The 26,106-nt window shown below is 32.3% G+C and overlaps 3 protein-coding genes across 5 annotated transcripts in view; 2 read left to right on the top strand and 1 right to left on the bottom strand.

Annotated features, from left to right (window-relative positions):
• Positions 1-555: 555 nt before the first annotated feature.
• LOC724739 (zinc finger protein 260-like) lies at positions 556-3,929 on the bottom strand. 3 transcript variants are annotated; one of them, XM_016911581.2, is made up of 4 exons: positions 3,456-3,929; positions 2,764-3,198; positions 2,384-2,635; positions 556-2,256 (listed from the first exon to the last, which is right to left on the bottom strand). In XM_016911581.2, exons 1-4 carry the CDS (start codon positions 3,594-3,596, stop codon positions 799-801), a joined length of 2,286 nt encoding a protein of 761 aa, XP_016767070.2. In that variant the 5' UTR covers positions 3,597-3,929; the 3' UTR covers positions 556-798. The 3 variants fall into 3 exon arrangements, with proteins under 3 accessions (XP_016767070.2, XP_026295946.1, XP_026295947.1); XM_026440161.1 differs by lacking the exon at positions 3,456-3,929 and adding an exon at positions 3,293-3,439; XM_026440162.1 differs by lacking the exon at positions 3,456-3,929 and adding an exon at positions 3,297-3,320.
• Positions 3,930-4,753: 824 nt separating this feature from the next.
• Positions 4,754-7,354, top strand: LOC411030 (U4/U6.U5 tri-snRNP-associated protein 2). Its single transcript, XM_394503.7, has 9 exons — positions 4,754-5,008; positions 5,317-5,595; positions 5,673-5,848; positions 5,919-6,144; positions 6,239-6,525; positions 6,589-6,717; positions 6,811-6,872; positions 6,984-7,206; positions 7,289-7,354. The coding sequence occupies exons 1-9, from the start codon at positions 4,930-4,932 to the stop codon at positions 7,352-7,354; spliced, it is 1,527 nt and encodes a 508-aa protein (XP_394503.6). The 5' UTR covers positions 4,754-4,929.
• A 469-nt stretch (positions 7,355-7,823) lies between these two features.
• Positions 7,824-26,106, top strand: part of LOC408810 (rap guanine nucleotide exchange factor 2) — a 189,905-nt gene continuing 171,622 nt past the window's right edge. Inside the window, exon 1 of the mRNA XM_016911575.2 lies at positions 7,824-8,101. The gene's annotated coding sequence lies outside the window, so the exon portion shown is untranslated. The remainder of the gene's footprint in view (positions 8,102-26,106) is intronic.

Genomic DNA, 26,106 nt, shown 5'->3' on the forward strand with positions numbered 1-26,106 from the left:
ATGCACACAGAACATAAAATGTAAATTCTCATGTGATAATTAAAACGAATAATTTTTCTAATATATTTTAATATATTGTAAATAAATAACGTGTCAATATAATACACGTTGCATTTTTTTTTTTTAGAACAACGTTAATGAATAAATAATAAATTGATTTATCTCAATTTTATTTTATATGTTCAAAAATTATTAAATAATTTGAGCTTTTTGTAAAAATAAACATAGATATTATTTGATCATATTATGTGATCAGAAATTTAAATTACATAATGTATTCCTATTAAATTTCTAAAATATATCATTGAAAAAATTCATTATCACAAGCTAGAAAATAAATTCTATAATGCAAATACATATATTGATTGTAAAAGCTTGTAAATAATATTTATCGTTATTATAACTTAAAATTCATAATATTTTATAGTTCAATAACAATAATTATTGATTATCGAAAGATTCTAGAGCAAAACAAATTGCAAATAAAAAAAAGATATTTTAAAAATAGCAACATATTTCGGTAAAATATATACCGATATAAAAAAGACGATAATGTAAATAATTATTTAATTTTATTTTCTATACCTATAAGTGACTTTAGAAAACATTATCTCTTGCAAAGAATTCTCGAAAATATATTCTTTGTGTGTATACAATTTAACATATAATATGCTACAGTAAAGGAATACATCGTGGTGACTAATGCCGCTTCCTATAAAATGCAGACTTGATATTTTATTTTCTATCGTGCATTGTTCGTATTTACTTCGATATTTCCCCAATATTTGATTATAGATTTCAATCTGCGGTAATTTGAATTCCTTCTTGAGAATCTCGAAGTACAATTTCTGCTGGTAAAATATTTTTCATTTCATTTTTACGAGGAACTGGTTCATCCTTTTGCACGGGAGGTGCACCATGGTGTTTTTTTTTATGACACATCATTGTTGATCTCGATACAAATGTTTTACCGCATGCATCACATTCATATGGTCGTTCTCCAGTATGTAATCTTTTGTGAATGGCCATAGGAGTAAATTGTGTAAATGTTTTACCACATACATCACATCTGTAAGGCCGTTCTCCGGTATGCAATCTTCTGTGACATCTTAATGCTGCTCTTCTGGCAAATACTTTTCCACACATATCGCATTTAAAGCTTTTTTCTCCTGTGTGCATTGTCGAATGAATTTTGAGATCAACTCTTGTTAAAAATCCTTTACCACAAACTTCACATAAATATGGTTTTTCACCAGTGTGAATACGTAAATGCGTGTTAAGATAACTTTTGCTAACGAACATTTTATTGCATACCACACATGGATATTGGCGATTATCCATACCTGAATGAATTTTTTGATGACTTTTACAAAGTCCTTTAGTTATAAAACCTCTACCACAAATTTCGCAAACATATGGTTTAACACCAAGATGTCTGTTTTGATGATCCAACAAAGATTGTTTTGTTTTAAAATGCTGTCCACAAGTATTACATGGAAAAGGTTTTAAATCTGAATGTACTCTTTGGTGAAGAACCAGATAACTTTTAGATTGAAAACCTTTACCACATGTAGAACAATTATAATCAAATTGACCTGTATGTGTGGCCGTATGTTGTGCAAGTCCAATTTTACTACGAAATGCTTTTTCACAAGTTACACATTGAAAAGGCTTTTCACCAGTATGTTTCCGCATATGTTCTTGTAGTTTATAATTTGTTCTGTATTGTTTTCCACAGTGAGCACAAACTTTTGGAGTCCATTTTTGTCTCACAGTTGCTTGTTTCTTTTCTTCTATATTTACGTCATTTTGAGAAGACGTTAATTCTGATTCCATAACTTCTTTTTCTTTGTTGATTGTTTTATTTTTATGTACATCACATCTTTCTTTATGTACATTTAAGGCATCTACACTTGTAAAATATAAACCACATGGACAGCAACAAAAGTATTGTTCAAAATGTGCTATCATATTATTTGAACCTAATGTTGCTTCATTACAAAATGGACATACATACCAATGTGAACCTGTTTCATCAATTGTAGGATTATTTAATGTTGTTTCTAATAATGCATGCTTAGTTCTTTTTGTATATTCTACTAAAATTTCTGAACTTCCAGTTGTTACTTGACTTGTTGATGCCATATTATTTGTTTGTGTAGTTGTATGTCTAGGAGTTTCACTTTCAACTATACGTGTTTCTTCTATATCACTACTGGTTTCTGGTTGAGCAGAAGTAAAATTTTCATGTGGTACCTACAAATTGAAATTACTCATTGAAGAAAATATTAGCTATTATATATATATATATATATATATATATATATATATATATATATATATATATATATATATTTTTTTTAATTCAATTTCAACAACTTACATTAGTTTCAAGTACATTTATAGGATCTTCTGCAGTTAATCTATCCTGCAACCTATGATATTCTTGTTTTATTGGTACTGATTCATATTTTACACTGTCACAATAATGTACAATTGGTTCTCGACTCTGATCTTCAGGATTTATTGAAGTAACATAATTTATTCCTAACTGACTTAAATGACCACTCACAGTTAAATTTCCAACTACGGTCATATCACCTTCCAAATGCATTGCTATTTGATGATTAGATACCTGTAATGAGAAGATATATTTAAGAAGCATTTATTATTACATATTTAGAAATTATTTAGAATAAAAACATTATTATAATATAGTACAATTTATTTCAGCAAGCATATTAGGTTTATTTGTTCATTTACTTCTCGTATATGTTCATCCACCATTCTAGCAGTATCTCCATCTAAACAGTCGATACCAGTAACCTCAATATCAGTATCCTGTTGACCCATTTCTTCTTGTGTAACAACTTGTTCACTAGCTGCCAAATCTATTTCATCTATAACTTGCATAGTATGTATAGTAGGTTCTCCTGTTTCTTGAGGAGTTACATGATTTTGTACATTTTCAATATTGTTTTGTATTCTATTAATATTTCTTTGAATCCTATTCATTTCTTCTACTTCTTCTAAATCCTGTTTTGATATATGAACAACTTCGTTTTTGGCAATTTCTTTTAACATTTCCATAAACATTCCTTCAGTATGTAAACATTTTTCACGAAAATCAAACAACTGATCTAATTTATAAGCACATTCTTCACATATCACTTTTGGTAATTGATCAGTCATAGACACCTAAAAATAATCAATCAATTAATAAAATTAATACTTTTTTTCAAAGAATATATTAAGTGGCATCACAATCTTCAGATTTCAAAAATAATTGTACATGCTTAAAATTAATGCAGAACATGATCCTTGTTATAAAAACATCGTGAAACCTTGCACCAATTTTCTTCCTCTATTTATAGTTAAATTAGGAAGAGGGGGTGAAGACAGAGCACTGAAGATTGCAGTGAAATTGGACCTCTACCATTTGTGCATGATTTTACCTGCACTGGCAAACACGCGGCTATTTTCTTGTCAATGTTGCGCATTTGATCACCGGCTTCGAAGATTGGTAATCCCATTAGAATACCTGTTTTAGTCGCACATAAACGACATAAATAATCAAATTCCTCAACGACGGCCATATCAACAGAACGAAGAGGATCGTCTTGTTGCCAGATTAAACGAATGACCCGAAGAACCGATTAGAACGATTTTACTTTGAAATCCAACGGCAAAGATTTTTTACGTGATTTAAAAAACTTATGTCACGCATTACGACATTTCTTAATTTGCCACCTGCAGATCTTCAATTTAAAATTTTTCTACTTTTTAAAAATGCATTATCCAGGGATATTTGTCAAGTGAGTCTGCGTCCACACCATCGAGGAGTCTTTTACAATCAGTCGTGGCATCCGTAGCGGGGGAATTAACTTGTAGTGCTCTCTTTTCATCTAAAAAGAATCTGTTTTGTAGATGGCGCGCAAAACATTCTTTTGATCGATTTATCGAAGATCGAAAGATATTTACTTACACTTATTTTTAAACAATTCATTTTTATTATAAAAAATTTATTTGAATTTATGTGATTTTATAATAATTAAAATTTAAGAACAAAAAATCAAAATCAAATATATATGATTTAACTTTATAAAAATCTCATATTATAAAATTCATTATATAAATTTTTAAAATCTATAAAAGTTTAAAAATATAAAACATAAAATATATAAAATATAAAAAAGAAAAAAGAAATATGTACGAAATATATACATATATATATATAAATAAAAGAATGTATGTAGAATTTGATATATATAGAAACATAAAGTACAGACAAAATACAAAATAATATAATTTTTAGCTCTTTGGGATAATATCTATATTATTTTATATTAAAGATTATAATATTAAAAATTAAGGCATATTGTAATTTTGTAAAAAAAAAAATGATAAAAGTGTATTGAATTGACATTATTTATGATCAGATGCCAAGATCAAATATAGACAAAGAAAGCAAACAATAGAAAGAAGATAAAAATAGATTAAAAATTAAGAAATTAGCGCCATCTTCAGAGTGTCGCAAATGAAATACATATAAACAAGAAGAGAAAATATTAGAAGAAGATAGAAATAGAATAAGAATTGATCTTTAACGCCATCTCTTGAATATCAAAAATATTTCTTTACAGGAAGGATAAAATAAAGAATTAGGAATTAGCTCCATCTTTGAAAAATGCTTTTAGAAAAATATTTTTGCTGTGTGTATATATATATATATATGTATGTATGTGTATATATAATTCGCTTGTAACTGAAATACATATGCTAAAAATTATATCTATTGAAATACTGTTTTGTTTATTTCACGTGTACACGTGTTTTTAGATATAAAATAGGAATCTCTAATTTTTATATAAGTATGTTACAAGTTCATCGGTTCATAAAAATAATTTGCTTTAATTGCTAATAATAAAAATGGCGACAAATCAATCAGGATTTCAACAAAAACGAAAATTAATGATAGAGCAAAATAATTCAGATGAAGAAATTAACAGTAAGTATTTATAATCAAATTTTATTATAAATTAATTATTATTGACTTTAAATTTATTTTATAAAAATGTCAAAATTTATTATTTATATGCTTGAATTTTGAGGTTAGCTAATCTTTCTTTTATTATATCAATTTATGTGATAGATAATATATATTTTATTATTATAAGTAAAAATGTTATTATTTTGACATTCATAAAATTTTTAAATTATATAAATATAATTATATCAAATATTGATTTTATTATCAAATATTATTTATAACCTAAAAATCGTAAAATATATCATAATTATCTTTTTTAATTGCAGAAAGAATTAAGATTACTAAAATAAATTCAGAACCTCCACGATTATGTCCTTATTTAGATACAATAAATCGGCAATTTTTGGACTTTGATTTTGAAAAATTATGTTCAGTATCATTGTCAAGAATTAATGTATATGCTTGTCTTGTATGTGGAAAATATTTTCAAGGTAGAGGTACTAATACTCATGCATATACACATAGCGTGGCTGAGAGCCATCACGTTTTTTTAAATCTTCATACATTAAAATTTTATTGTTTACCTGATAACTATGAAATTATTGGTAAGAAAATATTATTATAACATATTATTATATATTTAATTACTTAAAAATCAATATTATTTCATAATAATTATCAGATTCATCATTGGATGATATAAAATATGTTTTAAATCCAACATTTGATAAAGCACAAATTGGACAATTAGATAAAAGTGATAAATTATCAAGAGCCATTGATGGTTCATTATATTCCCCTGGTATTGTGGGAATGAATAATATTAAAGCAAATGATTACTGTAATGTGATTCTACAAGTGAGTTATTTTTAAATATTTTTAAGTTCATATCACATACATAAATTCATAATAATTTCAATAATTTTAGGCACTTTCTCATGTTACACCTTTAAGAGACTTTTTTTTAAGAGAATCTAATTATTCTCATGTAAAAAGGCCACCTGGAGATTCTTCTTATCTTTTAGTTCAACGATTTGGAGAATTAATGAGAAAGTTATGGAATCCACGTAATTTTAAAGCTCATGTTAGTCCACATGAGATGTTGCAGGCTGTTGTTTTATGGAGTAAAAAAAGATTTCAATTTACTGAACAAGGTAAAAAATAAATTATATTAGTTACACTACAAAATAAATTATAATAAAAATTTTGTTGTTTTTCATTATTAATTATTGAAAATAAAATTTTTAGGCGATCCAATTGATTTTTTGTCATGGTTTTTAAATGCTCTTCATTTAGCATTAAATGGTACAAAAAAACGTGATTCTAGTATAGTATATAAAACATTTTTGGGTCATATGAGAATATACACACGAAAAATACCACCATTAGAATTAGAAGAAAGTCAAAGAAGTGAATTGCTTCATACTGTAGAATATGGTGAAACAGTAACAGAAAGTCCATTTTTATATCTAACATGTGATCTTCCACCACCACCTCTTTTCAAAGATCAATTTACTGAAAATATTATTCCCCAAGTAAGTGGATTATAACACATAATATGATCATAAATATTATAAAATATATATTTTTTTTAATAGGTTAATTTGTATACATTGTTAAATAAATTTAATGCTATAACAGAAAAAGAATATAAAACTTATAAAGAAAATTTTATGAAAAGATTTGAGATAACAGAACTCCCTCCCTATCTTATACTTTATATAAAAGTAAGTATAATATTATGTTGCAGATTATTTAATTTTATTTAATAAAAAATTATTAGAATAATTGTAAATAATTATTTATAATTTGTTACATAGAGGTTTACAAAAAATACATTCTTTGTAGAAAAAAATCCTACCATAGTTAATTTTCCAGTTAAGTAAGTAACAGAAAATTACAATATTATTTTATTAATATGTATAAATAATGAAATTCAATATTAATTTAAAATTTAAAAATATATTTTCTTTATTTTTTTATTTTTTTAAAGAAATGTAGATTTTGGAGATATTTTAACATCTGAAGTGAAACAAAAACATCCATATACAACATATGATTTAGTTGCAAATATAGTTCATGATGGTGAACCTGGTCAGGGAACGTATAGAGTCCATATTTTACATAGAGCAACTGGTCAATGGTACGAGTTACAAGATTTACATGTAACTCAAATTTTGCCTCAAATGATAACTTTAACTGAAGCATATATACAAGTGTGTATTCAATAAAATATGTACTCATAAAATATTTTCATAAATATTTTTAAATAAAAATTTATAAATCTTTTTTTTTCAGATTTATGAATTAAAAAAAGATATATATACAGAAAATGGTGACAATAAAAATAAAAAGACGATATGATAAATGTAATTTTTTAAATAAAATATTGCAATTTTTCACTTTTCCTAATTTCATATTTCTTATTCCTAGTTCATGAAAAAATTTAATTTTCAAAACTTTATAATTTTCAATATATTTAAACTAAAAAATTCTTTACAATTCATAATATAATTTATATATATGTACTTAAAAAGTATACATACATAAAATCACAATTTGTTAAAGAATATTATATTTTGAAATTTAAGTTATTCTTTACGAAATAATAATTTTATTAACACAATTATCGTAAATTTGATTTAAATTGAAAAAAAATCGTAAAAAATAACCTTATTTATCGAGATTGATTCTGTGATTCTACGATCGCGTCGAAAATTGCCGAACTTTACCGAGAAGATCGGAAGTACGAACTGGAAGTAGAAGTCATGACATTGGTGGGGAGAATCGTGATTGGTGGGGATTGGAGTGTCGCGCCGAAGCCGAAGCGAACCGGAGTAGAGTCACAGCCGGCCACGCGAGACGGTCACGAGCGAACGTTTTTCACGGTTCGCGGTTTTTCTATCTTTTTTCCGTCGTGCTTTATTTTTCGGAGTATATCGAGACAACGTGTTTCGTATATTGTTCGAAAACGCGCTAGTGATATTGACGTTTCTCTATACCTAGTCATAATTCATTTTCGCGAGTGTTTTTGATTGTGTGTACATTGTGTTGCTCAGTGTGTTCTCAGCACGTGGATTATTGCTGGTAGGAGCAACTCTTGCTTATATTGTGAGTACACATTTTATACAAAAACTTTCTGAAAAAGTTCATCGAGCGTCCTCATACATACAGCACTGGTTTACGATTTATGCGAGTTTATAAATATTCGCGATATACAATCATTGGTAGGCGCGATGCGTATTTAAGAATATTTGAAAACAAATAGTAATTGCGATAACGGTTTTATTTTATCCGATTGGCACCTGACGGAGAATCTCTATCTTCTCGAAAGTATTCCCGCGTAAAACTTTTCAGTAACTCGAGTAGTCTTATATTATGTATCATTAAATGAACAAAACTTTTATAATTCGAGGTAAAAATACGGAATCTACATATTGATGTTAATTTGCTTGGTTACAGTTTGGTAGGCATAGTTCACGATAATTTCGATTTGTGTCGGCATTTTGCCAATATGCGCTATTTTCCTGTAACCGCTCCGAATACCTGTTTCATACGAATCTCAAAAAAACTGTTTGATTGCGTGGCCTCTCCGGAGAGGCGAGTTTGAATGTTGCTCAGTTAAAAAGAGGGGAGTACGTTGACTCTTGAAGAAGCTGCGAGTTTCGGATTCCTAGCATCTCGCTTGGTAATCGTTGCATCGTGTAAACCAGTTTCCGCGTGTGAGGATCCTCAATGACATATCGAAAGTACGACAATCGATTGTGTACTGCAATCGCCATTTTTTAAATATTGCGTTTCGATATGTCATAAATAGAACTGTTAGATAAATTTATTATTAGTTCAAAATATTACATGATATTTATTATTTTTAATCATATTAATTTTTTTTTAAATATTATAATGTGAAGTGTATGTTTAATTTGATTTTATTATTAACGTTAATTATTTAATTATTTTAATTTTTAAAATCATAATAAAGAATTGTAAGAGTAAAATAAACATGGCGACCATTAAAATACAGGTATATACAAGTATAATATGATAAATATATATATTTTTTTCAAAAATATTTTACATTTAACAAATGTTACGACAATAAATATTAAATATTATAAAAGTTAGAGATTTTTTACAATGATAATAATTAAATTTTATTTTAAATACAACATATATAAAATTATTTTTGATATTTGTTAAATTAGAATATTATTTTTCTCTTACAATCTTTATTGTTACATCTATTATATTTATTATATTTTATTACATCTATCTATTATATTATTTATAAATCATGTTGTCGACTATTCATAAAGATAGGATATATTTTGAAAAAATAATGAAATAGTCAAATAGGAGATAAAAACCACGATAATTACAAATTCGCGATATTTGTAAATTAAAGATAAGATTTTTTGAATTAAGAAAGAATGTCAACGACATGTTATAAAATGTTTTAAACGTGTGTAGTATTCTAAGCAGAAATGCATGTCGTACGATGCATTGTTTCTTTTTTTTTTTTTTTTTTTTTAAGATCCTTTATAGTTTCTCACGTTCTGTTATGTCTAATATTTCAATATCGTATGTGTTAGACTAATATATTAAAAAATATACATATATATAGATATATATTTATGAAAAAGAGCAAGAAAATTTGTTTTTTTTCGTGTCTCATTTTTTAAAGTTAGCAAACTTATTCGTGATCCGTTTATGGACGTAAAAACGTGTCAAGGATGGAGATCATGGTTATATTCATCTATGAGAAACATCCTTGAGGCACTTAAATATCGATTGAGGATAGAGGAGTGCGTTGTCAAACACTTCCTGTTGAAACAATTTGAATATCCGTAGCCATAACACACCTATTTTATTGTTTTTGCGAATTATTTTTGAAGAATTTTTTTTTAAATAATAATATTAATATCATTTCTCATTTATAGAATTATTATAGCATTTTGATATTTTTTTGTTAATTATATTAATAAGAAAGTTATTAATTTTTTAATAATAAATTTAATTTTTAATAAAAATTAATATCTAATTCGTGATTAACAATCGAGATAACATTTGAGACAAACAGATTCTCTTTTTTCAATTTCTCATAATGAAATTGATTGAAAGAATATCTTATTTCTAAATAATTCAAAAGAGAAGGACTGTATTTTTGAAAGTGATAGAAGATATTGAATATTTAATCCAGCATAGTCTTTGTCAATGTGATTCTTATTAGCTTATTAGAATACTGGTTGAGATCACTGTTGAATTGCCCCGGGGGATATTTTTTTCTTATGTAAGTTAGACAAAATTGCTCAACATGTTTCCATCTATAAAAGTCGAATCTATACATAATTTATTCATTGTCAAGAAATAAGAGAATTCATCGCATATTTTATTCAGTAATAATATTTTCCCCTCGAAAACAAACTCTTATTTCTAAATCTTTTTATTCAATCATTTTCAAATTAGTTTTTCATGGATAATTATCTGAATTACTCGTATATTGAAAAAATGATTTGCGTAATATAAATGATAGCGAAGAAAACGAAGGAACGATTATAGAAAATTCAGTATTAAAATCCTATTTTCTAACCGAAATAACATAAAATAACCAATATAAAATATCTATACACATTTGATACACGTGCACAGATTAATCTCGGCGTAAAAAAAAAAGAAATCTCACGACATCGCTATGATTTGAAAGGGTCGAGAGAAAAGTGGGAAGGAAACGATGGATCGAAGAAAATTCGCGTGACACGAGGAGAGGAGACGTAATTAAAGAAAAAGAAAGTTCGTAGCCGGATTAAACGGAGGGATCTCTTTCTTTTCTTCCATTCATCGCCGATTCCATAGTCGGAGGAGGAACACCACGATTGTTTTCGTGCAGGAAGTCCCTCGAACTGTGAAAAATAAATCCACAACGGAGAAAGTCACGGGTTTTGTCTCTCGTCTCGTGCCTCTTCTGATTCTCTCTCTTGCCCACGTAGTCGGTGTAGTGTGTCACAAAGAGGTTGTTCCCTCTTTACAGGGCAGGTAGTCGAAAGAAAGAGAAGAGACTTGGGTCGAGGAGCAGCAGGTGCCCAGCTGTTACATTGGTGTTACACCTATGCACATCTGCCTGTGCGCGAAACGATTAAGGTGGAGTTTGTCGTTTGGCGAATTGGGTTACATTGGTCACGTTCCCGTCGAGATTATGAGATTTTCTCCTCTGAGGCAAGCCGCAGAGAACCCTCCGTATCTTTGAAACAGTTAGAAGTCGATGATCCGATTAGAATTCCACCGTGCACTATCGCTCGTCTGACCGTGACTCGAACGGTCTTGCCTTTTGTTCTCGATTTATACATGTTAAATAGAGAAAGAGTTTCGAAGGGATTTTCATAGGAGAATTTATAGGATTTTAACAGAAATTTCTAATTCGATGAATGGAATCGGATCTGGAATACAATCTTTTATTTTTAAAATTTTCGTTTTAACGCAGAGAAAGAGTTAATAGGGATTTCGCAAATTTAGGAAAAAGATGTGATATTATTCATCAATTAATTTTTAAACAGATTCTCGCGTTTTTCTGTTTATACAATTAGTCTTTTTTGTGATATATTCATGGAAATGTTGGAATGTCTTCATCGATAGCCTCTATATTAGGCCGTGCAGCGCGTGTTCAACGTCGTCAAGACTCGTTCTGCCAGCATTGAATCTTTGGATGTAATGATAGACGTACTCTCTAATTCTCTAATTCTAGAGAGTGATGGGTGAATATTTCCTCGATTATATTCCTCGGCATTTTCTTCTTATGAAAAGAGAATTACATCAGTTTTGATTTACTCCTTCCTTAATTGCGTATTGAACGTGTGCAAAAATTGCCGAGAAATTATTTAATTAAGCCTCCTTAAGAAATTCACGTCACTTAACGTATCATGAAATAAATTGAAGTTTCAGTTGGATTAAAACCTTAATACCTTAATATTCGTCAACATTTTTAAAGATAAAAATTCTCGAATCTTTTTCTGAAGAATTCTTGTGAGATCAAAAAAAAAAAAAGTAAATCAAAATTAAATTTTGACTACAAAAGGAAATAAATGCACTTTTCATCATTACACCGTAGAACTTTCTTTCTCAAAAGAACGAAAGGAAATGAATTTCAATAATATTGATAAAGAAATAAGATCAATTAGAGATCGAAACGATCGACTCCATTTTTTTTACAAATTTTTCTTGAATTGTCCAAGTGCTCAATTTTCCAGAAAGATTCGATCTAAGATAATTTTCAACCGATGAAAGTTCGTACTACGTAGTTTGTGCGATAGAATGATAGTAGAAATCGTAGAAGAGGAGGAAAGAAAACTGTAGAAAATCGAGATTTTCGAAGATGTCAATAAATAGATTTCAAACGAAAAAAACTTTCTGTCGAAGAAGAAGAAGAAGAAGAATATTCCGACGAATTCGTTTTTTCCGATTCGAATTTTAATATTTTATTTTTATCGACACACTTCACCTCACTTCGTGGTCTAAAATTATCTACAAACTGGGACAAACAAGCGTGAACCTTTCGCAAATTTTGAAATCTGGGACGAACGTTTTAAAAGGAAAACTTCTTTCTTTAATGGCTTGCGTGGTTTTTGCATAAGAGAGAAACTAATAGGCATGTGGTCAGGCAATAGCAATGTTAAATGAGCCCAAACGCTTCCAATCCATGAACCAGTGGTAATTAATACGACGATTGAAGGTTGTTTGCGAAATTAAACGAATTTATCCTTCCTTCTTACTTACGTTCAAGTACCGACTTGAAAGAACAGAGAATGATTCGTGATCGAGATAAATCCCTGAAAAAATGGATATAACAAGATTTAACAATATCTAATTTAGATTAAGAAACTAGGATTGTATCGCGTATGTTACACTCGTAGATTGCTTGTTTGCATAATCTTTTAGCCCATGTTGGGATTCTAATAAGGTTGTAACAGGTACTAATGGTTTCAGAGGCGAAGTTTAACGTGTTGCAATTACAACATTATGCTTACGCGTTTTAAGGAAAACTGTTGAATCGAGCGGAATCGAAATAATTTACGCTTTTTTAGGGAAAATGATAATAATAGCTATTAGAAAATTCGAGAATCGATTTAAACATTTTTTTTTATGTTGGATATCAACGATGATATATATATATATATATATATATATATATATACATATATTGCAGTGATTCATTCGATTCGAATGATTAACCTCATTAAGCCAATGGCGTAATGATAGCTAACGATGTATTGTACCTTGTTTCTTCTTTATCCAACAAGTTCAAAGAATTACTTTTTCTCAGAAAAATAATCTCGTTCGTTTCAATATGATTCTTCGAGAATAACTTATCAGTAAAAAAAGAAATCTATATATATATTATTGACTAATTAATTATTTTGTATTCTCTGTAAGATATCGTAGAAATATTTACTGAAATATCTTCGCAATTTTATAATCGCTTGTGAAGAATATGTGCAAATAAAAGAAGAAATAAGAGTTTGAAAATGCAAGTATCTACACTCCTTTCTAGAAAGAATCAAACAGAAGAAAGAAGAGGGGAGGAGGGAAGAAACGTAGAATTACGTCGCCGTTAATTCCAAGCAAATGGTGGCCTAAGATGCCGACAAAAAAGACACTCGGAAGGGACATACAAGAGGGAGGCACAACGAAATGATGCGAATAAATGGGGCAGGTGGAGAGAAAACGGGCGGCGTTGAAAAGAGTTCGTTGTGCGCGCGACGACGTGACGCGCTTACACTTTCGGCGACGGTCTTCTTTACGCGATGATTAGAAGCGGAAGGACACCGTCGTGACTCCGTGTGCAGATTGAATACAATGGTCACGGTGTACCCTCATTTACGTAATGCACTACGAGAAAGAGACAATGCCGTCTGGCGCTTCTCTCGTTTATGATTCGTTGCCCGGGAGACACGAAAAGAAAAATTACAGGGTGGTTCGTTGCCCGTGTCGTTACCGCTTTTCGAACGTGAAATCTCGAGAGTTTCTGTATTTCGCCCGGTATCCCCGTTCGCTGCTTCCTCTCTCTCTCTCTTTCTCTCTTGTTTCCACGTGGTAACGCGTATATTTGCTTTTCAAGGGCCGCGAGAGAGAGAGAGAGAGAGAGAGGAGGGATTTAAGTGCATCCTCGTAGCCGTCGAGGAACGACGTGTGGGTGCGCAACGACGACGCACCGATGACTCGATTTCTCTGGAGACTGTTTTTTCCCGTTTTTATCGTTTTATCTTTTTTTTCTTTCTGACGCGTTGCAACGATTTCGAAATCTAGTCTAGGCGGAGTTGCGATTAATTAAAGTGTCGAACAATGGGGGACCACGATGGTTCTTTCGCGCTTCTTTTGTTCTAACAGCTGTTGCGATTTCTTTATCTTTTTCTTTTTTCTTCTTTTAACGAGGTGGTAGTTGCGATGTTCTTTTTATTACAACGAGGAACTTAGGAATGATTAATTTCGTAGGATGTTTGGAGAGTTTTATTTTTAACGTTTTGATCAATTTTTATTTGAAAATTTATAATCCGAAAATAACGTGCATTACATTTCGAACATTTCTATCCGACGATGATAACGAATTCTCGTCCTAAAATGTTGCCCGAGACTGTCAGACGTCTGACGGGTGCACGTGCATCGATTTTCTCTAAGATTGCTTTGCACCTGTACGATCGATAAATGACACTACATCCACGTGAGGTTACGAGGAAGTGCTTCCTCGAAGAAGAAAGGCGGAAGATTGCGCCTTCTTCTTTTCGTGACGGAAAACGCTCTGAATGAGAAATCGCGGAGTGGAAAAGTCTGAGTGGCAAGGAATAAGAGACTCTTGTATTATACATACGTGCATATGTATAGTCCGTCCATCGAAGATGTTCCCTTTGGAACAGAAATTTCACCAAGATTCCACCAACCAAATTTCCTATTTTTCATAGTTACGAAAAGGAACGATTTGGAAATAGAATTGAACGAGAGCATATAATAATAACTTTAATCGGTTCAAGATTTTCTCTATCAAAATTCTCAACGTTATAGTATTTTGATTATCGCGAAGAAACGAGTAATTTTCAAGAAAATTTCATTTGGATAGACATTTTGCAGTGATAGATTATTATTTTTCAACCGTTGTATCAAAATGGATTGAACGAAACGTGGTTGGTTTCGTTGGAAATACGAAACTCATAGTCTCGAATGAAAGCGTGGAGTGTTGATACACTCGTCGTTTCCAGAAGGTACGCACAATAGTTGGCCGAACAATTTTTAATTTCGCTGAGACGGGAGAAAAATTTGCCAACTTCGCTTTCCTTTTCCACGGAAACATCTAATTGTATTTTCCTTCGCCCTTTTCATTCTTTCGAAACGCGCTCATCTTTCCCTTTTCTCTTGTCTCTTTTTGTTACGTGTTATAGCAAACAGTGGATAAATGTATGTAGCGTGTATGCACAATGAGTAGTCTCCCATAGCGAGTATAAATCTTTGTTACGAGTTTATACGACGTCGAGTCGGTTAGTATTTCTAAATTTTCTCCGTAAATACATATATCATGATAGCGCATAAATCGTGGAGAAGACACGCTATCACGTGTAACGATTCGTGAGGATCTTGTTATAAAACTTTCAGACAAAAACTGTACATCTACCAATATTTTTATAATAACTTGATTGAAAAAATTACGCGGACCAATTAAAAAATTATTATTTAATTCTTTCATCAACTCCAAATTTTCCTCGTTAAATTGAACTGTTTAAATTTAATACAAGAATATACTCTGATCGATCTCCTTTTAAAATTTTCAAATTACGTATATCGATGTACATAATTTGTCTGGGGATGGAAAAACGAAGTTATTCGAAGAAACAGTTGAATGGAAAGAAAGGAAAGGGGGTGGATCGATTGGCGATGCCGTGCACCAGCCCTTCAGTGAATCCTCGATATAAAGGTTCTGTGTGCACGGGTTTTAATGTATGCAAGCGTACAGATGCAAGCAGAAGGAAATACGTGTATGGGTGGTTCGTCATATGGGTTACCTCGAAGCAAGATCGCCGCTAGAAGGACGGGCTAACGGAAGTGGAATATATTTTTTCTTCTTTTCCTTTTCCTCTAGTCGCGTTTCAGTAATTTCTCTCGCGGAAAATGGGTGAGTTGAAGTATATCACTCGGATAATTGGCGTCTTAATAGTCTTCTAACCTTTGGGACCCACGCTCTTTTGTCGTGGTAACAAAGATTGCGATCGGGTCCCACTTTCTATTCTTTCGTTCTTTCTTACCTTGCTTCCTGCGGTATTTCTTATATAATTATTCAAATCCTGCTATGCTTATCGATACGAATTATAAATTCCTTTTTATTCGTAATTTGTAGAAAATAAGGAAGAGAGAGAAAGAAAGAAAGAAAAAAAGGAAACGAAGATCTTGAAGTAAAATGATCTTTTATTGAAATTGATATCACGTTAGCTGCTGTTCGTTCACGCGATTTGTATCTATCAAAAGCAATATTCACGCCTCGTGTACATCGCAGTGTATTAAATAATAATCTGACTATAATGATCGTTCTTATAACGAGATACACGATATATATATATCAATGGAAACTTGATGGTATCAATTTTCCTGTGAATGAATTATACATAACGAAGCTATTGTGAATTACCATGATAATTGTTTTACTGTTCAACTTCCCTTCCATCTAAGGACTAAATATAATTCATCGACAAATATAATTCAGACTTAAGAAATTAAAGAATATCATAATATCAAAAAAAAAACCAAATCAAAGCCCATGTTTCGTCCTTAGTTTCTAAAATAACGCTGCTAAAAGAAAAAGGAAACAATGGTTCAAGAATCTTCTTCTTCTTCCAAAGATTCTATTTCTAATATTAGCTTCCCCGTGCATGCACATAGCGGTACGTGTTTTCTGCTCGTAAATCACCTTCTTTCTGGCCCACTTTACTGAACTTTTCCAGTTCAAACCCCGAAAACTGGACCAGCCCGTTCCTCTGAGTCATCGCATCCGAGCAAGTCACGAGAGACAAACCGGCGATGACAAATCGGCGTATATGCTGAATACATGCCGACTATTGTGACCCACAGCCTACGGTTTTCCGTTAGACGTTATTATCCGCACCACCTGTCTTAACGTGCGCTCTTCCCCTTCTTCCGTTATCTCTATCCTTGTAATCTAGACGCTCGCCGTCTCTCTCTCACTACCTCCGCCCGTATCTGGATGTCCTCGTTCTTCCTTCTCTCTCCTGCTCTACCCGCGTCCAGGTAGGTAACGCCGCTTCCTCGCGATTCCTCCTCTCTTTCTCTCTCCTTCTCTCTTTCTCTCTCTTTCTCGTTCTATCGAGCTTACCATATTCGCTTGCGTTGTTACACCTGCGACTTTAAAGGCTCGTAGAACTGTTTTATTTAAATTGGACGTTGACTGTCGCTGTCAGGTGGTTACCTGACCAAAATCGGGAACGATGTTTGCGCTCCTTGATGAGTTTCCAGCACGTTTCGCCGGTTAGATACGTCACGCCTAGACTCCTAGGGATGGGAAAGGTGTATCTGGGTCTAGGTAGTTTGTGGAAAACGGATTGGGTATTCGTGAAGCAAGTACTCGAATCATTTCTTCGACGGTTTTCCTTTGGATGTGTATTATTTATTGAGATCTTTGGAAGATAGAATCGTTAAATGTTGCATGATCGAATTAATATCGTTGGTAATATTTATAAAAAGGTTTGTTGTAAATCGGAGTATTATTCAAGTAGAGCACTCTAACTTTATTGCTGTTGAATACTAATTAGGGGAGCTCGTGTGTGAAGAATGAGCCACATACTTCGTGTAAAACAGAAGCGTTATATATAATTTAAAGAATTTTAGAATTTTTCTTTTATTTATTTATCAGTATTGTTCATCGTCATTGCTTTCTTCGTCAAACAAGCGAAAAAAGAAATATTTTTAATACTCAATGATTTTTCAGAGAAGAGATTTTATGATGTTCAATTAGGAATAATTATTTTTATTTGATCAATCGACGCGATATTGGAAAGTATTTTTAAGGAGAGATTTTTAGAAATCCGACCTTCGAATTTTTCCACCCACCTCTCAAGCTTCGTTATGAAAACGGAACGAGTCCTACGCGCGGCTACGTGTCACAATCTTATTCGCATAAATCACCCGTTAAAAATGCACTTTAATCACGAGACCGCGTGTGATACGTGTAATAAATATACAAGTATTCGCGTGCACGTAAGCAGAATCGTTGGACAGAGAGAGATTTTAACGCGCATTTGAACGCAAATCGTTTCGAGATTATTTTACAAAAAAGAGAGAGAACAATTTTATACCATTTATCTCTCTAAATTTTAAAAATGAATCCACATTAATCGATTAATTAATCCATTCTGATTTACAGATTTAATACAATTTTAAATTTTTACATCACATTCATTCACAAAAGTATTTCGAATACTTTTATTCGAGCCACAAATCAACACCTCGAAACATCCATCCGATCTTTCCTTCTACTCTACGCTAAAAAATTCTAACCACATTTTACATAATCCCTCGTAGGAGTCGCAAATCCGCCAAGACGTTGTTTACGCCCGTCAATGGAACCGTGTTGAATCTTTTCGAAAGTAGTTGAACGTCGTGTGCCACCGAGCACAATGGCGAGGTGAGATTGCACAACTCTAGGGCCCTACTGTCGTTGAGCAGTCTCTGGAACTGGGGCCAGTTGGTAAACGCGAGACGATGCGAATATAAATTTTCAACAAAAAGGTTTTCTCTCAAAACCTTTCCAAGCCTTGATCAAATTCGATTTCGAGCGAATTTAATTCCAGAAACGGATTAACTTAAAATGGCACTCGAGCAAGGTTCTTCTTTTTTTTTATCCTTGGATTCTTGGTATAAATATACCACGTAATTATTATTCAATGCCACACAATTGCAACTCAATCCAAGTATCGCGAATCAAGATTATTTCGAAAGATCGAGTAATCAGATAAAATTATTTTTTGATCGAATCGTGCAACAATATTCGATTGGAAATTTTCGAGAGAAAAAGTGTTAAGGATTAAGAGGATTGTTAAAATTGAAAAAAAATGTAGAAATGGAAATTTCTTCGAAAACCAGTTCAACCATCGTATCGTATCGTATCGGTTCGCGGATCACCTTCGAGGGATCGTTGCTTCCGGCCAATTGTACCGCTCGATCGCTTCCGGTCTCACGCTTCGCATAACTTCTCGTCCCCGTAGCCTCGCGTCATCTCCTTCTGTCGTTTCTTCTGTCTCGCGTTCTCGCCGATTCACCTCGCGCAGATTGCACGGAATTTCTCCGGCCTTTAGCCGCCGGTAATTCTGACTCGAAATGCCCCGTGGAATTTCTGCGGGGAGATCCTCGAACATTGTCGCAGGAACGCCGAGTGGCTGAATAAGGGAAAGAGAAAGAGAGAGAGAGAGAGAACTCGATTGTATTTTCACCGTCACTGGATTAATTCGATGTTCCGTTGGCTGGAAAATTAGTCGGAGGACATTGTTTTAAATAGTTGAAAGAGTTCATCGAGGGCACCATTGAAATGATCTGCACCCTTTGAAATAGATAAGGTAAAAATTAAGCAATGAGAAGTTCGCGGATTTCGGTATTTCTTTTTCTGAAGAAATTATTTCACTATGCAATTTTCCTCTTTTTTGATATCGAATATCGAATATCGAATTTTAAATTATATAATACAAAGCTAACTTAAACTAGCTTCGCTAACATTTCTCGAAAATTACTTCGAATTACTTTCATTGGTGACACTCGACGTTAAATGATAAATGCTAAGATTTAAGTAAACATTTGAATAAATGAAGTAAGAGTCGAACAACGATATGAAGAAGCACGTATGCAGAATTTTCCAATTTAAATTCTCCTCCTCTAGCCTTCGTTAAAATCGTATCGTATAACGCGCGAAATTTTCTCGTTTATTCGATTTCCATCCAATTTTATGGCCGGCGAGCGAAAAAATTTCCCACCCGGATCAAAGAAATTCAATCGGGGCTTTCATTATGTCGGCGGCCGATTAAATGCCGATTCCATATCCTCGAATTAAGCTGGCGAATGAAAATTTCGGATGATTTTATATCGTTCCCACGATAGAAAAAAAGAAAGAAAGAGATTGAAGAGGAAAAATGGCGAAAAACTCGGTAATCCGCCTCGACCAGCCAGGATGTGGTAACGCGTTCACGCATTAAGGGCGCGTTGCATCAATTTTCGTGTAATTTCATGGCAATTTCCTGATCCCTTGCTAAATCTTGTCACGGTGAGGGGGTGGAACGCTCGGGGCTGGGTTGCATCTTCGAATTTATCCACCCTTGCCATCCACGCGTGGATTTTCTCGCCCAGAAAAGTAAAGAAGGAAAAACTGTATCGATTCTTGGGGATGAAAAATGCTTTCGAATCTTCCCGCAATTGAATTCTTATTATGGTAAAAAAAAAAAAAAAAAAGAAACGTTCACGGCAGATTTTCACATTTTTCCATCTTGAGGAAGGGGAGGATTCGTCGAGTCGAATTGTAAATAAAAATAAGAGTTTGCAATTTTTTTTTTTCGTGCGCGGTTCATTTAATCCTCGTTATCGCGGGTCTGGAAAATCGTAGGCGCAATCACGGACCAAAGTCTTAATTATGCACCTGTAATCCCGTCGACACCTTTGAAAAAAAAGAAGGGTGGGGGGGTGAAAGCTTAATTACGGGACTGTGCAACGTGCCGTATCTGTATCCGCGACACGTTTGCTTTCCACGCGTGTTTGCTCGCCGTTCTTGTGAAAGAAACCCCTTTCAAATTTATGAATTTATGGTGGATTCGATGTTTTATAATCTTCACAGTTTTGTAAAATTATATACACAATGAAAAAAAGAAAATAAATTATATAATTATACGCTTTCCAATTGTATGCTTTACAATTTACATAGATACAAGTTTTATCAATATTCAGTATTACTGAACGAGTAAAATTCTGTATTTGGAAGGGGAATATTACAACGATGTGCGTATTTGAATGATGAAAAAATTCTTTTCGATTGTGTATTTACTTAATTTTTATATCTTTCATCTTATCGAATAAACGCGCGTGATAATTTAAATTTGCACGCGTAACAAATAAATATTTAATTTATAACCGTTCTCCGCTCTATTCTCGTGTTTAAAACACAAAAATTTATCAACTTTGTTGTCCCGTTGTTTGTCATAAATATTAAAAATTGCATCAGCTGTTGCATCACTCGAGATACCTCTTATCGTTCCTACCTTATATTTTATTCATAATAATAATATTGTTTCAAACATTCTCATTATCGATGGTAAATTTTCTGATTAAGCCAAATTACAAATTACTTCGCTACCTTGTGTTATCGTGTAAAAAAAAAAAAAAATATCACGCGATAATTATTTCGGTTGAAGAAAAAAAAGAAGAAGGCGCGCGCGAGTGACACATTCTTTTCCCCGACGGTTCATCGAGCACGTAGTGAAACGCAACGTGTGTTTTTCGAGGGATGTGCCACGAGGAACCGGAAGTGGTCGGCTAAATATGCGCGGCCACGTATCACCACGGTTCATTGTCGTTGGAACAACGACCGTAGAAGAGGCTCGTTGGAGTGACATTAAATCCCCGCGGCTCGTGAATGACATTTAATAGAAACGAGATCGAGTTTATTGCAAATAGCCTCCAATTTCTTTTTCCTCTCCTTCCATTTTCTAATCGAGACGCCTCCTCTTCAAGGCGTCTTGGATGAAAGTTAAAATTTACAACTTTTTGGGGGGCGTAATTTGAATCTGATCGGAAAGTTTTCGAACATTCTCGCGTAAAAAAGAAAATTTAGATGAGATATTAGATTCCATCGATGTTTTCAATGAAATTTCGAGCATTTATAATAAATTTAAGAATATAGGCTCGATATTTTTTTAATATGATCCAATCTTTTGATCGAGCAGAATCGAACTTCTTGCAATTGAAAAGTTTGTAAAATTTCTTCGATTCAATTTTCCACTCCATTTTTTTCGATATATAAAAGGAACTTTGAAATTCCAGCAAAGACTTTGTTCTTGAAAATGATCTTTGACAACTATCGTACAACTTTTCTTTACAAAGTTACAGTACTTTAAATCATGATTATATTATTATTCTTGAACTCGAGTAAAATTTTCAAAAATATTAATGTATAAAATTCAATTCCCTCTTATAAAATATTCCAGAATAAATACTCGTATTGGAAACTAAATTACAATCCATCTTTATGAACGAAACATCATCTCTTATAAATCGTATTTCACACACTTGGATTCGAGATGTATATATATATATATATATATATATATACATCTCTTATAAATCGTATTTCACACACTTGGATTCGAGATGTATATATATATATATATATATATACATTGAAATCGATCTAATCCCATTCATCGACGATCGAGCGTGGAAGGATCGATCGTGAGCAAGGATCGATGGACCATCGTAATCATCCACACTCGCTGGAGGGGCCAAATGTCATCGCTGATGAAATTCTTCAAAGGGCACACGCTCGAATGCAGGTGCAGCGCGAAAAATCGAATTCTATGTTTAAAATTTCGTTGCCTCCTATTCGCTTCGTTGACCCGTGCAAACGTGACCATTTTTAATCGCTTTGTTTGTTAACGGATTTTTCGGTCGAAACTTTGATCCTCTCTTGATCGACTCGTCGCTATCGAGTAATTACAATTATCGAATCGGGGAGGGAAAAATCGAGTCCCGATTAATTAATTAATTGGAATTCTTTTGGCTCGTGTCGTTAAAATTGGATATTCTTCCAACGGTAATTTAGATAAAATTGTGACAAAAAAGAATTGTTTCTGGTTTATCGATTATTTTAATTAATCTGTTCTATAGAATTATGGCAAATCGATATGATGTTTAAGAAAAATTAATATAGGGAAAATACGATAGAATTTTTATTTTTCTATTTAAATTTGAGAGGAGATATTTCAAAGCATTTTGACTTTTATTTTTACACGTTGTATTTATCGTAAGAGGTTGATGAGAATTTATTATAAGGGTAAGGACATTTATCCTCTGTTTTTCATTAAGTTGGCAGGAAAGTTGACGTCCTAAAATACAATTTATCGGGTTCGTGTTTCCGAAATTGCAAGAGACACGATCTCATAAATTTTTGGCGACACTTTTATCGCACCTTTCACCTTGTTTTTTCTCATATCCTAACATGTTCATAAAGATACTCTCTTTATTGTTACACATATATAATCATTGATCATTAGTACAAGATCAATAAACAAGTATGTGATAAATATTTGATAAAAATATTTCTTTTTCTCAAGCAAAGACGGAAATAAAAAACGAAGTAGAATTTAATTGAAATTTATTTCAGTGCGAAATTATAAGGAGAATATCTTCGAGATATTACATAAATGATAAAATCATTATGTAATATATTACAAAGATGATTTATTTCATATTACTCGATGAATTTCGTTTATGTTCAACATTAAGAGTCCTTAATGCTTTTCGTTAATAATCGCATAATTATTATCTCATATCTCGTTCTCTCTTCGATCGCCATATTTCTTCTGTCCATTCCGATCTCTGTGGGCATCGTTGAACACTACACTCATGAATCTTTCATACTTCTACTTTAATTCAACTTTCTACTCGATAGACCGATCAATTATAATTGAAATACAATTTTGTTTTTCACATCTCACTAAATTTTCAATCCACACCTTTCATCTAAAATCTTCTTTACATTCTCTCCCCCAATCGTCAGAGTTTCGTGCCAACTCTTCAAAATTCAGATCAAAAGCGTTTCCAAGCAAAATCCAAAACTCAGACATTTAGAGATAGACTAAAAAAAAAAAAAAAATCAAAGAAAAGATAAAAATGCAAGTTCCTTCCTGGAAAAAAAAGTACGAGAGTACATAGACAGACGTTACACGTGCTTAGCTACACCTCTTCCTTTAATTACTTCCGGTGTGGAAGAGGTCATTATTTTCACCGAAGACATCGGCGCGTGTAGCCGGCCGACGAAAACGTCTCGACGTCCACTCCCTCTTATAAACCACCCCCTCTCGGCACGTCTAGCCGAGACGCAAACCGAGACAATTAACTTTCCTACCAGGTGGCAGGTGCGCGAGGCTGGAATTCGATCGTAGGAGCAGGTGAAGTCGCTCGCGTGCTACTGTTCAAACGACCTCGCGTGCTCCTATTGAAAGCGTTATCGATTCGAGTCAGGGGAGGTTCACTGACCATTCGCTCGGCCACCACTCGGAGGGGAGGGCCCTCCGAACTCCTAACAGTAATAGTTCCCCGTACTTCGTTATTAATGCAACATTCTCGATAAGTTTAACTTGGACACTCCTTCCACGAGCATATTTTTTTTTTTTTTGAAATTTTCGAGGAGATGAAGAAAAAGTAATACTTTGAGATTGTAGTTTTACGAATTCATTGATATGGAAGTAGATTGAGTTTTTGAAAATTTTTCCTTTCCTTCCTCGAGTTTTAATATGCACTGGTTAAAGCGACGAATAAATACGAAGTAGTAGAAAGTAGATCCATATTTTCTCGATTGCACAATTACGGATTCGTATGAATATCGTGACGGACTTAAATCTAATTCGTCGAGGAAAGTAGGGTATCGTAACTCTGGTTGCAAAGTAAGTCGAAGCTTCGCGGTTGGATTGATGAAATTCAGAATTGATTTTCCTGGTATTTTTCATCACGGTAATTGGCTTGGATGTTTTACCTGGATGTTTGAGGGAAGAGATCGGGGGTATTTGGTGAAGTAAATCGATCGAATTGTAAGTTTATCAAACGTAACATTGTTGGATTTCTTTCATTACGTGATATCGATCGCCTTTTTTTCTTTTTCTTTTTATCGTAATACGATCGTAGTAGAATCGAGATTTCTTTTTAAAGCGAAACTTATCGAACTGACGACTTTGGGAAAAGGAACTCGTTACTCGTTCTTTCTTGATTCTTCTGATATCGATTGATTTATTTTAGACGATTATAGAGTTGAAAATTTCGATAAAGTGGTACTTATTTAAAAACTTGATTAATGGAAATAGAACTGGAAGTCTGGTTTGGATTGTTTGTAACTGTTTAATTCGTCGATTTTTTTAAATGTAACGTTCAATTTTCGAATCGAACACGCTCGTTCTTTCCAAATTTGTTTTAATTAATCACTTTTATGCCCTAGTCTTATTCTCAACTGTTTTTAATAACGAGTGCATCAGGAGGGAGGATTTTAATTAAAAATATTTCAACAATCAATTTTAATTAGTTGAATTTCAAATTCTCTTGATTTGATATCCTCGATTTTCTAATTCCAAATTAAAATTAAAAATGGAGACGAATTTTAAATTAATCTCGAATTTTCTAACAACAATTTATTTTGTTTCTAAAACTTTTACATCCTTCCATAAATTTTTTTCCATTAATTATTATTATTTATCATTGCTTAAATTACTATTACTTGTTACTACATTTTTATTTATTATTATTATTATTTAAAAACGAGTTGTAATAAAAAAGAAATGTATGGATACATTTCAAAAAGAAATAAATTCCACGCAAAATTTTTTACGATTTATCCAATTGGATATTAATATGTACAAACGAATGAACCAAGTCATACGAAAAAATACAGGAAGTTCATTACACGTTGTTACTTCGTTACTTGTTACTAAAGAATAGAACAGTAGACAATCAGATAAAGAGAAAGTAATGTCATCGATCGTTGTCCAGAATTTAAATTATCCTGTTGGCTAGACATGGTTGTCTATCGAAAATATGAAACTCTTTGGCTCGTCGAAAAGGTTGATGGTGAAAAAGTGACAAACTATGCATTTTTAATTAATCACGTCGCAACAGAGAAACGTGAACACTGTCCATCTCTGAATAATTCGATTCCTTCCAAATAACACGAATTGTTGCATAATTCTAATTGATTCTTTTTTTAACAAATAAATAATAAACAATAATTTATTTAGCTTATTTTATCTTCCTGTAATATCTTGTCTTGAAAATAAATTTAAACATTGGAAAATTTGATCAAGTAAGATTCGAATATCTTATTTCAATTTTAT

The sequence above is a fragment of the Apis mellifera genome, linkage group LG4 (assembly GCF_003254395.2).
Source record: "Apis mellifera strain DH4 linkage group LG4, Amel_HAv3.1, whole genome shotgun sequence".
In the NCBI taxonomy this organism is placed as follows: Eukaryota; Metazoa; Arthropoda; class Insecta; order Hymenoptera; family Apidae; genus Apis; species Apis mellifera.

Coding starts and splice junctions, on each gene's coding strand:
- LOC411030 (XM_394503.7), top strand. CDS start 4,930: ATGGCGACAAATCAATCAGGATTTCAACAAAAACGAAAATTAATGATA. Junction 5,009..5,316: donor TTCAGATGAAGAAATTAACA/GTAAGTATTTAT, acceptor TTTTAATTGCAG/AAAGAATTAAGATTACTAAA. Junction 6,526..6,588: donor CTGAAAATATTATTCCCCAA/GTAAGTGGATTA, acceptor TTTTTTTAATAG/GTTAATTTGTATACATTGTT.
- LOC724739 (XM_016911581.2), bottom strand. CDS start 3,596: ATGGCCGTCGTTGAGGAATTTGATTATTTATGTCGTTTATGTGCGACT. Junction 2,636..2,763: donor TGGATGAACATATACGAGAA/GTAAATGAACAA, acceptor TTCTCATTACAG/GTATCTAATCATCAAATAGC. Junction 2,257..2,383: donor TAAATGTACTTGAAACTAAT/GTAAGTTGTTGA, acceptor TTCAATTTGTAG/GTACCACATGAAAATTTTAC.